A 19064-nucleotide genomic window follows, 5' to 3' on the forward strand; every position below is an offset into this window, starting at 1 on the left:
AATGGAATAGAGTGGGAAGGTGTTTTATTTAAAAATTATATTTTTTGAAATATTATTTATCAATACTGAAAAAACGTAACAAACAACCAATTAGGTGCAGATTAATGTGACTTTTACTGCTGAACTTCTTGAGCAAGTGTCTCAACATCAGGCGAGTATGCCATAATTTTCATCTTTAAACATGCTGAGAGACTCGCATTGTTCAGATGGTTTCTTGATTTATTTTTAATATAATTAATGTTTGAAAATATATGCCCACAGAAATTTGTCAAACCAAAAACTGAGAGCAGTCCAAATGCAAATATTTTCAAATTTATATACTTGTCTGGTAAGCTACTCCACGCACCGAACACAATTTGGTCTTGCTTTTTCAACTTGTTTATCGCTGCCCATTTGTGTAGAAGTGCAAGGGCAGGCTTTTTTGCCTCTCCAAATCCTCAATTTCAGTTTTAAAGCATTTTAGTCTTGCACTCCACATGTCCTTGATTTTTAAGTCCTCTAACTCGCAACCTGCAGCTCGCCGACCCCTGCCTTACAACATTGAAGTGCCTACCTTTGTAGGTAATTTCAATCACATAGAGCAATATTAAATGACTGTTTTGAGATAATGTTCCACCACGAATACATGCTCCTCTTTGTTGAGTGCCATTTTCATTTATTATTGCTTTCATTGCACATGTGCATATGTAGTTTTACGGCTTTTTAACACTTGCTAACACCAAGCAGAGAATAAAGAATTTTACTTATAAATTTCATTTCTTTGTCACTCTTTCTCAAAGTTATTTGTATTTTCATGTATTCTCATTTAAAATGATCACCCTGTAGTTTTTATAAGCATAAATTACCATATTTTCTTGAATATCATGTGTCATTTTTTACCCCTAAAAATTGAGATGCTTGGCTTATTCATGATGAATAAGTCAAGCATTTCAAAAAAATTAGATGCACAGCTTATTCAGTGAAATGGAGTAATCAAGAAAATTCAGTATTAAAGTAATTATTTTCTTTTCAAGGAGCGATTATTTTACAAATTCTGGCATTTGTGGCAGCTTATCAGAACATTGCTTATTTGTTCTGCAGTTGTAATTATTATCACCAATGCATAAAAATTATAATTATAATAAATTAGCAAGATACAGTATCTATCTTAGAATGACAGAGCTTAAATATTGTGAATGAAACAAACAAACAAACAAATAAACCTGTAGTTGAAATTTACTTGTAAAATGATTTCTTGATCCCCTCTACTGATTTTACATAATGATTTTTTTTTTTTGGATAACTATCTGTACCCCACCCCCATCTGTAATACATCACAACTTTTATTTGATTGCTCCACCCTCCAGAATCATTGTATGTCTTTCACTTTGAAAATATATATTTTAAAAAATAAATTTTAGCATTTAATTATCATCTCAATTTTTTTCAAAATCAAAATGGAAAAAAAAAAAAAAAATTGCAATTGATTTAGAATTCAAAAGAAAAAAAATAGTGCTAATTTAGCAATGTTGTTACTAAGCTGTTTAGCAGAATTTGTTCAGTCATATTAAACTACTTATATTACATATGTTTTAGCTGCTTTTCTTAAATTTTAGCCAATAATTCAGTTCACATTAATGTTTTAGGAGTTTGTAGTCATGGTTTCCTTCCTGAGGTTATCCCTAGTTTGTTTGTGAGGACCCCTATTTTGACTAGATGAAAAATATAGACATTATATAGCATTCCTTACAAACAGACAGCAAGCCTGAATCACTTTGAGGTTGACAATATTCATATTATTTTAAATCTATATCTATTTGATTTATAGATCAATTGTAGATCTCTATTTGAATACCTTTTGTTCATAGAAACCCACAATAGCAAAATTACTGTGGGTTTCTATGAACAAAAGTATTCAAATAAAGAACATGGCATTAGCTCACAAGAAAAAGTTCGTCATTTGTAGAATTCTTTCTGAAGAGTTTTTTTCCTACAACACTGTTAGAAAAGCATCACTGGAGTTCCCTCTCCACTGATGCTCTTCTAACAGTGTTGTTGTAGAAAAAACTCTTCAGAAAGAATCCCCCAAGTTTCTTCCCCCCCTTCAAGAGAGGTTTTTTTTTTTTTTTTTTTTTTCCCTTTTTGTATTAAATATCCTGAAGATATTCTGTTAAAATTAAAACCATACGTTGGAGCACCATATGTCAACTTGATTGTCCATAAGTGCATACATGTGAGGGAGTTGTACAGACTTGGGTTATTAAAAACACACCAAAGAAACTTGAAAAATTGCCAGTTTATTCTGGATGTGTGTAGAGTGGTATGGTAGTTTTGCCACTGTTAAAGATGCAATTGATTCAGTATGAAAAAAAAAAAAAAAAAGTCATCCTTTTGAAATTCTTCAAATTTTATGGATGTTCTAATTTTGAATTTAAAAGCACAACTAAAATTTTTAATTTATCACAAATGAGAAATTATACCAAACAAAATAATTGATCATGAAGTTGAAGAAAAAGAGAATGAAGGAACTTTTGCCATTAATTCTTCCTGTGTGGCACATCAACTTAGGTTGCAGATGGTGGGCCGGTAGACCTATTCTTCACATAAGTCTAAAAGTTATCAGACAGAATTTAGTTTGTGTTGTGTTTTCTATTATCAAAAATCTTTTTCACTATTAATGTTTCAGTATTTTCCTCTTATTCCATGTGAAAATTAAGTTGAAGTGTTATATTTTCTTCATTCATTTTTTATTAACCTTAAATATGGTAGTGGTGTTAAAATACTGAAGTAATTGAAAGAGTAGATTTTCTTGCACCACTTTGATTCTCACTGGCTCATATACTAGTGATAATTTTTCTTTATGGTTTCATTGCTGCATTCCTGTATTCATTTCTTAATGCAATACAGGTAGCTGGTTGAAATACTGGGCACCTCACATCCAAGTTTAATTCAATGCAGATCAACTAGCATGAGCTTTTCAGTATCCCTATTAACCAATCCATAAAATAGTATGTCCATAAAATATGCAACAATTATGGCATCAGCCTTCCACAGTACATGCATATTATAAATTTTTCTTCAAATCAGCTTGATTTTTATAAGCTTTCTTTAAGAAAGTTCATAAAGGATCTCCTCCCAAAAGTATTATATGTATAAATTTTGCAGAAAAATCAGAGTTAGTATTAGTCTTGCTAAGGTAAGGTAAGTTAAGTCAAGGTTAGGAGCTTATAGAGTTCCAGAGAGGTATGGTTATCAATTGCTATTTCAGTAATTTGTTGGTGTGTGTGCTATAAGAGAAATCAATGGCCAATTTTGTGAAATGATGGAACACTGAGGAAGATGCAACAATTAAAGGTAGGCTAAGAAAGTTTATGGACGAAGACTACATCATTCCTGAAGATACAGGTAGTTCTCGACTTTACGAGTTAATTTGTTCCTGGCGCACGCTCGTAAAGCGGGAATTTATTTCCCATAGACATAATATTAAAAATAAGGGTTATGTTATCAACAATGAAATTAGTTAGCTAATTAGTTTAGTTTATGTTTAAACAATGATTGATTTATCCAAAGAAATGAAAATGTAGCCTGTAAAATCAAGCAAATTATAATAATATAGAAATTATTTATGACTTATAAATGTTAAAGAATGTTTGGACTGGAGGAGATGGACTGGTGATGTGGGAATTATTATTTTTTTTTTGGCTAATGCTTTATATGTTTGTTTTCTTGCATCATTTCCCACTTCTAATACTTATCCTGTTGACCTTAACCCAGATATATTTCAATTAGGTCACCATGCAGAAAAATGCTTGGTTTTCAGACATTGAAATTTACAGAAACCCAACCTTTCATGATAAGAATATTCTTTTTGTACCTGCAACTAATCTTTGCTCTTTCTTTGTGACTTTTTCATCAGATTTGTCTCCTTCCTAAAATGTGGTTTCTAAACATGTGTAATATTTCAGATGTGGCCTACCATCATGGGATAATCACTTTCTTGTTCTTGCTGGCAAAGTCTGTGCGTATTAAATTACTTGAAGTGAAAGTAATTCACCTGTCTAGGGTTAGAATCTGTTTATTTCTAATAGTCTAAAAATCATATGTTTTGTGGATCTTTTCTCTGCTTCTTCTGTGACAGTGCAACTGCAATCCTGCAGTTGGCCTGTCATAAAAACACACCAAAGGACCAAGCTTTCTTTCAAAGGAAAAATCCTGCAGTTGCATCCTTACAAAAACACACTAAATTACCAATTGTTTTCTCCTCTGCTTCTTCAGTAATTGCCAGATTACAATCACTGAAGAAGGAGAGGTGAAAACAAAATTTTTTTACATCTGTAAAATATGATTTTTAGACACTATTATTAATAAATAGATTCTAAAGCCTACACAGGCGAAGTGCTTTTATTTCAGGTAATTTGATCACAATAACATGTGCAACATACCATTCAGTCATTATATTAGTCTTCATGTATATCATTTACAGAACCCCAAGAGCTGTTTGGCAGCCTATCTACACTGCCCAAGAAGTTAATGCCACATCCTACAGTTACCTAAAGGTCTTTTTCCTTATCAGCTATCTTGATTTTTGGTACCACACAAATGATATGTTTTACCAGGATTACTGCTACCCAAATGCAGTATTATATTTATAATGTTAAAGTCATTGCCATTTTTCAGCTCATCTGCTTAGTTTATCTACAAACACCTTGAAACAGCTTATCCTGATTGATATCAGTAATAACCCTACTCACTTTTGTATCATTGGATATCAAGGCATCATCACTGATCTGGGTTATACGATTTGCTAAATTCTGTGGCATAATTTCAGTTATAAAACTAAATTAGACCTGTAGCACTATAGCTCAATACTATACTATTACCATAGTAACATTATGTGATATGCAAGTACAATATAAATACAAACTATTCCTGGCTACTATATCAGTATATAAATTTTTAAGGTATATAAAATTCTTTGACCATCCAACCTTGTTCAGGTTTGATGGTCAAAGAGCAGGTTTCAAGGATGCCTATCGTGTAGCACATCTTCCCAGCAATGAAGTTATTAAAGGAATCATCACGACATGGGTTGCTGCTTGAGATTTGAACTGGGACTTTTGGTTTTAGTGCTGAAAACCATTAGTGCCATGTCATATACAGCAGACTCTCGATTTACCGGGATCCGATTAACCGGGGCACTTCAAGACTCCAAATTATAAAAAAAAACAAACAAACCAGAAATCATAAAACTCAAGTAATAACTAGAATAGGTATAAAGAGATGTTTTGCAAGTTGTAAATAAGTGACATTATAAGTCGTCATTGGGAGATTAGTGTGCCTATTATCTTGCAACCGTCGCTGTCTTCACACTCGCCGCTCAAAGAAAAAAAAAAAAAAAAAAAAACTCCAAATGTTTAGTTTGTTTTAGTATCTCGGATCAATTGTTGTTTTCTGTCGCACCACAAAAAAGACAAGTTTTGTTTCCTTATGTCAGGAATGTCAATTTTTTTAATATTAAAATTTTTTTTTTTTTTGTTTAGAAATCGCGAAAATGATGGGCAAATGCAAGAGTTGTATCAAATGCATCTCTAATGAACCATTATAATATTGGTGACCAAATCATACACGACATTGTAAAAAATAAAGGAAAGCTATTAGATTTGAAATCTACAAAAAATAAATGCATGTCCAATACACACTACTTGCGTATTGGACATGTGAGTAATGTGTGATAAGTTTTTTCGTTTTTTGCCTATCACCATACTTTTTTCGTAGGTTGCTGAACATTTTTTGATACAGAAGTTGCCAACTTATGTAGCTTCAGACTTACGTTACATTATTTATATATATATTTTTTATATGACTGAAGATTTCAGGGAAGGGGAGACACATTTCACCATAACAACCTAAAAACCACAGAATTCCAAGCTATCAGTATTATAGCAAATGCAATAAGATCAAGTTTACTACCCATTTATAATGAATTTCACTAACAGAAAATCCAGTAACTGGAAAGTGCAATTTGTTTTATGGTAGCGACCTCCAGAAATATGCTTTAGTAAAATGCGAGCTTGAGTGGGGTGATAATATTGAGTTTTCGCCTTAACCTGTGAAGTTCTTTTCAAAAAATTTAATTTTGGCTGTTATCATGGTGCTGACTAAGAGAATAAGTGACAGCGGTACTAGTATATCTATCAAGAAAAGGAAAGTAATCAAGTTGGATCAAAAAAATTAAAATAATAAGGATGTATGAAAATGGCCAAACATTAACAAGTATCGTGCGGAATTCAGATTTGTCAGTGGCAACGGTGAACACAGTAATAAGGGAGAAAGACAGAATACAAGAAGCGGTCGACACCAATGCTAACAAATACAAATCAGTTTTCACAGTACAATAGCATGCGCTTTTTCTTCCTTATATGTGTTCTTTTCTTATGTGCCACTCTGGCTACTTCACTGCTGTCCCCAGATAAAGTTTTTAATTGAACTAATTAAAAATATATAACTATTTTTCTTCATTCTTCTAAGGATATCATGGTTTGTGTAATTTTGGCATATCAGGGATATAGTAGCAATATTTTATTAGTCATTCCCGAGTATGTCCTTGGCAAGGGATGCAAAGAAAAAGCAAAGAGTTCTTTACTTATGTAAACTCTAGAAGGAAGGGGATGAATCAGATTGGTCCACTTGATATTGATGGGTCAACTGTTGATGATCCTGCTCAGGTAGCTAACAAACTAAATGAATATTTTGCATCGACATTCACACATGAGGAGTTATTCAGCAAGGGGAATGCCAGAGGTGTATTCAACTCTAGCAGTAAGCTACAGAATCTTGAAATAACTGGGAGTAAAGTGGAGGAGAAACTGTTGAAGATAAACACAAGAAAGGCACCTGGGGTGGATGGGATCTATCCAGTTATATTAAAGGAGGCAGCAAAGGAAGTAAGCAAACCCTTAGCCATAATTATGAGCGCTTCCTTGGACTCAGGGGAGGTACCCATAGACTGGAAATGTGCAAATGTGACCCCAATTCACAAAGGAGGATCAAAGGCTGACACAAGTAATTATAGACCTGTGAGCTTAATTTCTGTTCCAGGAAAATTAATGGAGGCACTGGTTAAAGAAGCACTGCAGGATCATTTAGACAAGACTTCAGTTATAGCTCAGACACAGCATGGTTTTGTTAAGGGGAAGTCTTGCCTGACCAACTTGATTGGATACTATGATGCAGTCACAAAAGAACTGGATGCAGGGAATAACTTTGATATTATATACTTGGATCTTAGAAAGGCTTTTGATACTGTTGCACATGGAAGACTGCTACACAAATTGGAGCAGTGTGACATTGGAGGCAAATTGCTGCTATGGATAAAGGGGTGGTTGAGGGGGAGAAGACAGAGAGTGGTAATCAATGGACACTGCTCATCGTGGACTAATGTTATTAGTGGAGTCCCTCAGGGCTCAGTGTTGGGTCCATTATTGTTTTCTGTATTTATAAATGATATTGATGATGGTATATCAAGCTTAATGTCCAAGTTTGCAGATGATACAAAGGTTGGCAGGGTTGTCAAGGACACTACTGACACTATGCTGCTGCAACAGGATCTGGAAAGGCTGAGCAGATGGGCTGAGAGGTGGCAAATGAAGTTTAACATTGACAAATGTAAAGTACTACACATGGGAAACAGCAACCCCAGAGCAATGTATCAACTCTGTGGTACTACACTGACAGTGGTAGAGAATGAAAGGGACTTGGGGGTGGTTGTGCAGGCAGATATGAAGTTCTCTGAGCAGTGCAGACGGGCTGCAAGAGTAGCTCATGGAGTATTGTCAATGATATACAGGAATTTTTCCAGCAGGGATAAGGAGGTGATTATTCCATTGTATAAGGCAATGGTCAGGCCACACCTAGAGTACGGTATACAGGTCTGGAGGCCTCATTTCAAGAAGGATGTAGAGCTGCTGGAACGAGTGCAGAGAAGGGCAACAAGATTAGTGAATGGAACAAAGGGGTGCTCTTACGAAGAAAGGCTTAAGTTTTTCAAATTACAGTGTCTGGAGACTAGGCACCAGCGAGGTGATCTGATAGAGGTGTATAAAGCCTTGAATGGTTTAAGCATGCTCAATGCTGATGGGATTCTTCCTCTAGCTCAGAAAAATCATCTGAGAGGGCATAAATTCAAATTGAGGAAAGACAGATGTAGGATAGACGTGTGGAAATTTGCCTTTAGCCAGCGGGTGGTTGGTTGGTGGAACAGACTTCCATCCCTTGTGGTGGAGGTTGATAGCCTAAATAAGTTTAAGGCTCAGCTGGACAGGTATTTTGAACGAACAGAGGGGTGAAGTGGAAGTGGTTTTTTTTTTTTTTTTTTGGCTGATGCTGCATAAGCTTGATTTCTTGCATCAAATGCCTCTACTAATGCTAATGCTAAAAAAAAAATGCTAATGTAAAACTCGACTTACGTACGAAGTCCTGGAACGTATCTCTTATGTATGTCGGGGACTTACTGTATTTTTGGATCAACCGGGAAATCGATTATCAGGGAATTTCTTTTTACTCTCTATCCCGGAAAATCGAGAGTCTACTGTATTGACATTTTAAACAACTCTGTGATACTCCACCCTGCAATTCTGGAAGTAAGCCATATTCCAACCTGATAATGCTGTCCTAATTGTGCCAGGCATATAAGCACTTGAAGTCAGAATCCACAAATGGTCCGACTGTCCTGTAGTCCTGATTTAAGTTCTATAGAACACCTTTAGTATGAGCTGGAATGCCCAGTAGGGACATCAGTGAAGTCAATTTTAGCTGTTGCATTTAAAAAGAAATGGCACTAAGTTCCAGCTGACTACTCTTGCTAACTGATTGAGCATATTCAATGAAAGATCATTACTGTCATTCAGGGTAATTTCTCTAATAAAAATCCAGGTGTCCAAATGTTGAGGCATATGATGCCTCATGTTAACTCAATAACTATATTAACTCATTATCCTGGTTTAATCTATCTCAGGTATTATTCATCAATTTTGAATTGTTGCATAGGGAATTACCATGAAGAGACCCACCCTTGCTTGCTTCCAGATTCTCTCCCATAGCATGTGTAGAAACTTAACTAGTCTTCCTCTTGGAATTATGTGATAACATTATTAATTTTCTTTGTTATTTATTTGAATGAGAATTCTTATGAATGTGAAATATAATCTATTAATATTTATGTTATTTAGCCATTGGTGAAATAATATAACTTTTATAATTGTATAACATTTTGTTTTTTATAGGGTTTTTTGAAAAACGAAAGAGAAAATGCTATCCTTTCTGTTATTGAAGAGGCTAAGAAATCTGTAAGTTTCTGACTTTATTTGAAATTGTCATATAAAAGAAGATTCATCAGCAAATTTTTTTTGCAAAACACCACTTTTTTTTGTGTGTTTTGGAATAAAATACCAAACATTATTGCATATATTATTATTATTATGAGGATAGTGACCCCTGTTTACCACTTTTCTAGTACATTTGTTAACAGAGAACCTTCTACAAGTGTTGAAAATGTATAGCAGAGGATGGCACTAATGTTATTAGTGGACAGAAGACTGTTAGGACACATCATCCAAGAGATGCTTTCCCAAATTCAGCCATTGTATTGAATCTATGAGTGGGGCTCTGGTTTTACAGGTAGAACTAGACATCTGTCCTTATTGCAAAAATATGTTCTGTAATAAGATTGTACAAAAGAGAACTAGAGTATGAACTCTGCTGGGTTCAAAATTTAATGATGTAACTAAATGAGTACTATCAGTTTTATGAGTACCAAAAAGTGTATTGTCATCCATATGGGGAACTAATGGCTTAAAACATAAGTAAAGTCATGACATGATCATGAAATATTAGAGTAATGCTGTAAAAATGTTCTCAGAAGAGACAAAATATTCTTTTCTGTGCTTCTACCCAGATACATGCTAGGAGAGGTTATATGATGAAAGCCTTGTGGATTATTCTGCCCATTATAAAAGAAATTTGTTTTGTAAAACTGGAATTCATTTGAACAGAGGAAGGTTTTTGCTAATGTTATTGAGGAAGAGCCTTAAGGCTAAAGGGAAACTTAATTCTAGGAGTTAGACGAGCTGTAGAAGTGACACAGGTTAGCAACATGCATCATCCCTGTGAATACTTGTGTGTGACCTGTATTTTCTTTATGCACTGTAAGGATCATTGAAATAGGCACAAAAATTGCCAGCAGTTATATCCCATTGGAAGAAATGTGATTAAGTAGCTATAAGGGTAAATAAGTTAAATGCATTTGTGTTTCACCTTGCAGAAAATATCTGATTGAGGTGCCACAAAAATTCTGTTCCATCTTTGACTTTTTCTCTTTGGAAATTCTCACTTAAGTGATTTCCCATTGACTTAACGTCTTGATTGAATCATTCCTCCTATTCATCACTCACTATGCCAAGCTTTTCAGGAAAGAAGTCTAAATGCAAATGCAAGAAGTGAAGTTTTAGTGACATCCTGTTTATTTTTATGCATCAAGCAGTTTTTGAACCCCTGTCTTTTTATGTATAGGACATTTTTTCAAAGCTTTCATCGTGCAGAAGCCTTCTGATTTGAGGTGCCACAAAAGTTCCCTCTTTTCTTTTGAGATGCTGATCTTTGGAAATTTCTCTTTGGTAACAAAAAAAAAATTCTCTTGAATTCATCCACCCATCACTTTCACAAAATTCTTCATTATTATTATTATTATTATTATTATTATTATCATCCATATGATGCAAGGAAGCCTGAGGCTTATGATGCACCAGGAAAAAAAAAAGTTCCCGAGGTAACCCTGAGAGAGAGAGAGAGAGAGAGAGAGAGAGTCACGAGTAGAAGGGAATCACCAAGAAAGAGAAGAATGATGATATCCAGCTCAGGACCCTGGTGTGCCAAGCCCATACTCACCAGATGTGAGCCCCCGGGGTTAGGCTAAGTTTAATATGAAGAGGTTGAAGGAAATTTTTTATTAGATCCAGTAATGGAACATACTGCACACTATGCATTCCTGGCTCATATATGCTTATTTGAGGATATTTACATCTGATGTAATGGTCTCCATTAGAATGGTCATCTGATGAGAAACAACAATATTTTGTGAATCTATTTGGCATGTCCATCAACATGCCAATGATCACTGCATATATTCCATTATGAATGCTGCTGTTGTTGTTGTTATTTGGTTTTTAGGAGCATTAGCAACTAAGGCCATATTGCTCTGGGGATATGCGGTGGTCATTCCCTGACCTTTCAGCATCCTCCGTATTTGGTGGTCACATGCTCGAACCCTGGTCTAATCAAGAAGCGTGTGCTACGCACTGTTGCTCCTGCCCACCTGGCTATGGAGGCACCTAGAATGCAGTATTGAATTGCTTCAAGTAGTTTCTTTATGTTATCATATACTTCTTTAGCTGAACAGAGTTTGTAATAGGGATGGATGGCTTCACTTTCTCATTTTGCAAGAGAATAGCTTTCTAACTTTGGTGCGAGGAGTGAATGAGGAGATGCCATTCAGGTGTAATGTGTCCTTGTGACAATTCCCGAAAAACTCCATTGATATCATAGCAGTAGCAGAGCAACTGTTTACTATAAGGAATTTGCCAAAACTTTGTTTCTTTTTAATAGTGAGCCCCTTGACATTTTTTCTTAACTAAGTGTTTCTTTTTAGTCTCAAGGCAGGAGGCTCAACTTTATCTTTGAACAGGACTAAATCTCTTATAAGATCATTCCACTCATCTTGGGTAAACGGTCCCAACCCCAATGTCTCTTTTTTGGGTGTATACTCAGGATTGGTTGAAGTTATCACACCTTCATTACATGCCATTTTGTCTTCTAAGGGATCTAGTTCATGCTGTGGAGGTACTGGAATTGGCATACTGTCATTGTGGGGGATTGGTCTCACCACTGAATCCAAGTTTGGATAAACCATGTTGTGCTTATTCTTCACTAAGTATCCAATTACATTCACATTACAAAAGTAATAATCACCACTGTAGACTTTTGGCTTCCTCCATATCATGGGTATGTCAAATGATATTGAATATACTTGGGGAAGGATGTTATGTGGCGATTTTCCATAGAATTATACTTTTAGTTATGACCACTCTTATACCACGTGAATATTAAGATCAGTTTATTCAGTTAACTAAATTCCTATACATTAAGGTCAGTTTTTGGGAACCTTGCTGGTACCCATTATCAGGCCATATATTGGCTGTTGTCAGCCCCCTTCTTTAGTTATTAACTGAATAAACTATCTTAATATTCACGCAGTATAAGAGTGGTCATTATTAAAAGTATAATAAATGATATTGACTTTTTCCTTTTGTTCAGCAAGAATCACATTAGCACATGATGCAAGAAATCAAGCTTATATAGCATCAGCCAAAAAAAAACCTCTTTTAAAAACTCCAAGAAAAACAGTAAAGAACTCTGCATCCTTTGCCAAAGATTTCTCATAATCTGCCTTTGCCTGCCTAACCTCTGTTGTGACTTGGTTACAGACTAGCTTATATCTATCATAGGCTTCTGTGTCATCTGTTATTTTATATCTATCTCATTGATTTTTCTTACTGAATTTGCGATAATACCGACAGCTGGAATTCTGTGGGTTATTATGGTGAAATGTGTTTACACTTCCATAAAATCTTCAATCATAAAAAAATTAATTTTCAGATCTTCTCTTCATTCCTATTTTTAAAGCTCAGTAACTTGTTACTCCATTCTCACTTGCGCCTATTGTGTTACTTGCAATTTGTGTGTGCCGTGTTCTTTGTTATTTGCTTATCTTTTTACTGTTTTAAATTTTAACCCCCACCCACAAATGTCAGTGAACAGAAATGTCAACTAGTTCATATGTACATATTAATTATTCTGATTATCACGTATATTCTTCCAATTTTCGCGTATCATTTAATTTTTTAATTGGTAAGGTAATAAAGGGTAAATTTGTGCTTAATATATCTTTGCTTTTATAGCCTTATGTGGATAATATTCCTCTTATTTTCCCTAATTAGAATCGCTGTTTAATAGAATTAAAATTCAGTTCACAAACGTGATCATAATGACCGGTGCTTACTGCACATAGTATAGTGAATGGTACTTTACTACATTGAGTTTGTCGTAACATGATTTGATTGTACAGTGAACCAGTTGTAAATGGGGGGGGGGTACATTGTATTTTTAACTATTTACGTGAAACTTCAGATAATTGGGGCAGCCACTTAATCGGGCCAAAATGCACTAGTTCCAATGTGTCCCAAATAACCGGAATGGACTCTATATAAAATTTATAAATATTTTTGTTATTTTTTTCCAGTCCTATGAAAGAGCTGATAAACTTTTTTGGAACACTCTTGAAAATGAATGGGAACAAGAGAAGCACAGAATTATGAATGCATTAATGGGATCATCACAGGAAGTAATGGATATTACTCTTGATACAGATGTAAGTTATTGAGAGGTTTTGAACTTTTGTTATTAATTTTTTTTAAAAACAAATTTGAATTGATTTTAGTACTGCATATAAGCATGCTCCATCATTTGTAATTATTATATTTACTATTTTGCTTATTCATTGTTAACAAGTTATAATTTGGTCTAGCCTGTTAATTCCAATATTCATTGTTTCTGTTTCTTTGGCTGCAGAGGTAAATTTAATTGAAGATAAAATGTTAAAAGTGGAGAAAGATTAATTGAAAAATAGCTTTGCAAGGAACCACAATTTGTTTTTTGCCCTGCTTCAGTTTCCAAGGCACAATCTCTGTCTAGTGGGAGGATGCCATCCTTCCCCTCTCAATCTGCAAATAACGTTCACTCACTGGAATCCTAGATGACCATCAATTTTGGCATTTTATAACCTTATGCCCTCTAGCCTCCTCTCTGGAGACTAGGCTAGAGGGCATAAGGTTATCTGATTGATGTGTTAATAGTTTGAGCATGCTCAATGCTGATGGTATTCTTCCTCTTGCTCAAGACTGCACACAGGAAGGGCATAACTTAAAATTGATAGTTGGAGGATGTATGTGCGTGCAGGAGTTTGCCTTCAGCCAGTAGGTAGTTGATTGTTGGAACAAACTTCCATATGTTGTTGTGGCGGTGGTAGTTTGCATGGAAGAACTAGTTAAACTATTGAAGGGTGATGGTAATGTGGGAATTTTTTTTTTTTTTTTTTTTAGCTGATGCTGTATAAGCTTGCTTTCTTGCATCATTTGCCACTACTACGAATACTTTTAAAAATAAAGGCACTTCAGTTTTAAATATAGATCTGCACACTAATTATAAGTTATTGTAAATTAGTTTTTGCTTTGATTATTGCACTTTAGATTGCTGTTTGAAAAATTTAATGTAGCTTTTAAACTAATTCTAACTAATTATTTTTATCTAATGGTTAACATCTACAGAAGATGGGGCTTCAACCCACACAGATCACAGAAGCCTTGGAGACCTCAGAAGAGCTGTTTCCTTATTGCTTGGTTTTAATGGTTTCCTATATATAGCTCTTGACTTATCTATGCCTAATGCATTATATCTGACTGTTTAGTATTAAACTGTCAGTGATGGTACCCAATATGTAGCAAAGACAGTGGTTGGTCTGTGTTTTCTTTTCTGTTTAATTTTTTTTTTTAATTCTCTTTGAACTCATATTTTATTTTCAAAAAGGGGAAAAAAAAAAATTAATTCTCCTGAAAATTACAAAAAAATTCTTTAGGTGTAAAACAGAAAGAACACTCTTCTATTTCCAGTTTAAAGGACCATTAAGTGTACAAAATTACAAACATGCATGCACATATATTTTTGTTTATTGTGTACATAAATATTAAAAATAAAAAACATAAATAAATATTAAAAATACACACATAAATATTAAAAAAATGAAAAATACAGTGGATTCTGGTTATTTGGGCCACCGGTTAATCGGGGCAGCCATTTATTTGGAGCAAATCTTAAAAAAACAGAAACCAATCGAGAAAATAGCCAGGGTTTATTTCGCTTAATTGGGACAGCATGCCGTTTAATCGGGACAGGAGACCGCACCACTGGAGATTACCCTACGATTGTCTCCGACGGTACCACGTGGTTCGGTCGAAATTCTGGAGGTCACAACCATAAAACAATAAAAACAATTAGCAGTCACCTGTTTATTGGGCTTTTCTGTTAGTGAAATCTATCATAAACGGATAGTAAACTCGATCTTACTGAATTTGCGATAATACCAACAGCTGGAATTCTGTGGGTTATTATGGTGAAATGTGTTTACACCTCCATGAAATCTTCAATCATATAAAAAAAATTAATTTTCAGATCTTCTCTTCATTCCTATTTTTAAAGCTTTGTAACTCGTTACTCGGTTATCACTTGCGAGTACTGTATTGTGTTACTTGCAATTTGTGTGTGCCGTGTTCTTTTTTATTGATTACTTATCTTTTTACTGTTTTAACTTTTAACCTCCACCCACAAATGTCAGTGAACAGAAATGTCCACTAGTTCCTATGTACATATTACAGTACGTATTAATTATTCCAATTATCATGTATTTTTTAATTGGTAAGGTAATAAAGGGTAAATTTGTGCTTAATATATATTTGCTTTTATAGCCTGTGGATAATATTCTTCCTATTTTTGCTAATTAGAATCGCTGTTTAATAGAATTAAAATTCAATTCACAAACGCGATCACAATGACCGGAGCTTACTGCGCATCGTATAGTGAATGGTACTTTACTATGGTGAGTTCGTCATAACATGATTTGATTGTACAGTGAACCAATTGTAAAAAAAAAGGGGGGAGTACATTGTATTTTTACCTATTTACGTGAAACTTCGGATAATTAGGGCAGCCGCTTAATCGGACCAAAATGCACTAGTCCCGATGTGTCCCAAATAACTGGAATGGACTGTATTAAAAAGTGTACAAAATTACAAACATGCATGCACATTCATTTCTGCTTATTGTGTACATAAATATTAAAAAAAATGAAAAACACATGTTAAATATATTCAGTACATTAGTTACTTACTTTTTCAAGTTTATTTCAAAATTTATTTCATATTTGGCGAGTTTCACTGCATGTGAAATTTGAAATCACATATGATGCTTCCTGCAGAGTAGTGGCCATTTGAAGAAAGTATCAAGTTTCATGTTATCGTCTTTACTCAGTGAATGCAGTACTAAATCATTCAGAATAACTAGAGTAAGACAGTTGACGTTTATTAAACTAGTGGGACAGGAAAAACAAGTATCCATAAACTTTAACATGTTATTGGCACATGTCTGGTACCATGCCACCCTACAGCAAAACCTGAATAGTTGAGGTGCACCTGACAGGCTCTTGCATGCAATTTCTCCATGAAAACCATACAAAAAAAAAAATAATAATAAATAAATAAAAAAAAGCTGTTTTACTAAAAGTTTGACTATATTTAGGAAGGTATAAAAAATTTCAGATTTTTATTCATTGATTAATGGTTAATGCAGGAACATTGTTTTCAAGGTGCATGTATGAGGTACTCTGCTACCACTACCAAGTTAATATTGGCAAATGATGCAAGGACACAAGCATATACAGCAAAAAAAAAAAAAAAAAAAAAAGGAAAGGAAAAAAACTAATCACCATCTTTCCATCATCTCTGATAAATTTATTCAAATTATTCACTTCTACAGTCATCAGATGGAAGTTTATTCCAGTAATCAGTGACTGTGTTGATACCTGAAAATTTCATATTTTTATTTCCTATTAACCCTCTAGTCCAGTGATGCCACGACATCTTAAAATTTTAGTTTCCAGCTGATGAAATTTGTTTTCCTGTTGTGCTAGCATAATTATTATACTCCCATCTGTTTATACTTCATATAAATAATGTGAAAAACTAGACTAATGTTTGTATTCAATTGTTAACAGCAGATGGCTGTTATCTTCCTTCATTTTAAAAGTAACAGAGTATCTTTTACTCTGTGTTGGAAGTGAAGTGTTTAGACATAGCATCAACATCATGTAACAACCTTTCTGATGAAGAAATTGTTAGGGCTTTCTGGTTCAGAATTTTAATGAACTAAAAGCATTTTTTTGAAGCATTTGGGACTCTAATGAAAAAATTAATATAAAAGAATACCGGTTTAAAGAATGGACAGACAAACATTCCATTTTTCAAGAATGTATTTAATAGGAAGAGATTTCTGCAGATACTTTGTATGCTCTATCTCTGGCTAACAACAAAACAGAAAACAAAAGGAATTCAAAGTAGGAGATCCTAAGTAAAAACTATTTTTGGTGATTCTGAATGGAAAGTTTTGTAAATATTTTGTTTTAGAAAGAATTATTGCATTAGATGAAACTGCTATTGGTTTCAAGTGTAGAGTTTTATTCAAATGTTATAATTCTTGATAACCAACAAAGTGGGACTTCATATGTTTATTTTAACTTATTAGAAATAGATAACGTGCCAGCTATTATTCTCTAATTTGGAAAGCCTGCTGCTGAATCGATAAGACCAGACTTGATTTCACACCAAGGTTCATGCCTCATCTCACCCAAAAACTGCTTCATAGCATTCAGGGCAGTAGATTTCATTTATTCAGGTCCATTTTACACTAGTGTCCAACTAACAGAAGAATTTCATGAACTAAATAAATATACCTAAGCAGTGCTATTATAGGACACATGAAGGGATTATCATCAGAGATGATGACTACAAAGAATACTGAAAAGCACAGCATTGTTGGTTTTCAGAAAGGTGATAAATTGTTAGCATAGAAAAATAAAAGAGCTATACTTATGCTTCCTGCTTTCTATGAGAGTTATCCCAAAAGTAATGCACAAAAGCTGTTAATTTTAAAATGAATTTATTTTATATCATCAATTACATTAAAAACTTTCATTGTAGTCCCGTGTTAATGGCTGCTTCCCAAAGTTCAGGTAGTTTTTGAATGCCAGTTAAAGTTAAACCTGCTAAAGTTAAACTGTCTAATGCATTGGGTCACGGTTGCATTCAGCACTCCTAAGGATAGAAATCTTTGTCCACACAATGGTTCCTTGAGCCTGGGGAATAGATCATAATCAAAATACAGGCTGTGTGATATGAGGCCAAGCCATACAGACTATGTGATATAAGGCCTTTCATTGTCATGGAGTACAAGTACTTCAGCTTCCAACATTTGTAGTCACTTTTGATGAATTTTTGGGCATAATTTCTGATGAAGAAATGTTTCATAGTAGTCTCCAGTTACTGATCTTCCAATTGGCACATCATCAACAGCATGATGACCATTTGTTTCACCTTTGATTGTTGCTGGTGACATTTAGAGGGTCATGGGACAGATGCATCTACTGAGCTGATTGTGACTTGAGGGTCAAAGTTGCATGTCCATGTCTCATCAATGGCAACAACGTATTTTAGAAAGTCTTCATCTTCTTGTTGGTAATGTGAGTAACTACATTGCAGTTTCTTTCCACTTTGTCCATTGTTCATCTGACTGCAAGTACGGGACCAACTGGGGGCAACCCTTTGCTTTTTTAACACCTCACTTAAAATTCGGTGAACAGATTATTTCGGTATTCCAGATTCATTGGCTATTTCTTCTCCACCATTTTGGAGGAAGACATATGTATGTCTTCCTCCAAATGGTGGTAATAATTGATTGCTGATATGTTGTCCCTAGATGTTCTCAGTCTATCTGAGCATTGCTTGTCTTCAACATTGGTTTTACCTTGATGAAACCTTTGAGACCAACGTGAAATCATGCTGTGATCTATTGCTGACTCACCACACACTTCCTGCAATGATTCATAAATTTGTATTGCTCTATATTTCAACCACTTAGAGTTTCACTTCTGATAAAAGATCTTTGATCTGAAACTATAATCTGACCTGAAGGAATATCACCATCTATTTTTAAAAGCCTCTATGCAACTATTCAAAGAAGAAACTCTGTTTTAAGCACACTAATATTGAGGTTAAACTTCAAATTATTATACTGATAAATGTCAGTTTGAGAAGGTGTATAGAGTGAGGAGCATTTGTGCAATGTGCATATTTTTGGAATAATCCTTAAAT

At 34.4% G+C, this 19064-nt stretch overlaps 1 protein-coding gene across 2 annotated transcripts in view; it reads left to right on the plus strand.

Moving 5' to 3' along the window:
* The window catches only part of LOC150090015 (nuclear pore complex protein Nup93-like), a 220838-nt gene that overhangs the window by 23776 nt on the left and 177998 nt on the right, over positions 1-19064 (plus strand). For both annotated transcript variants that reach the window (XM_090368937.1, XM_090368936.1), the window contains exons 4-5: positions 9261-9323; positions 13331-13459. In XM_090368937.1, the coding sequence (XP_090225063.1) occupies positions 9261-9323; positions 13331-13459 (192 nt within the window). The remainder of the gene's footprint in view (positions 1-9260; positions 9324-13330; positions 13460-19064) is intronic.

Source organism: Mastigoproctus giganteus, chromosome 2 (genome assembly GCF_048544385.1).
Source record: "Mastigoproctus giganteus isolate SK-2022 chromosome 2, ASM4854438v1, whole genome shotgun sequence".
Taxonomy (NCBI): Eukaryota; Metazoa; Arthropoda; class Arachnida; order Uropygi; family Thelyphonidae; genus Mastigoproctus; species Mastigoproctus giganteus.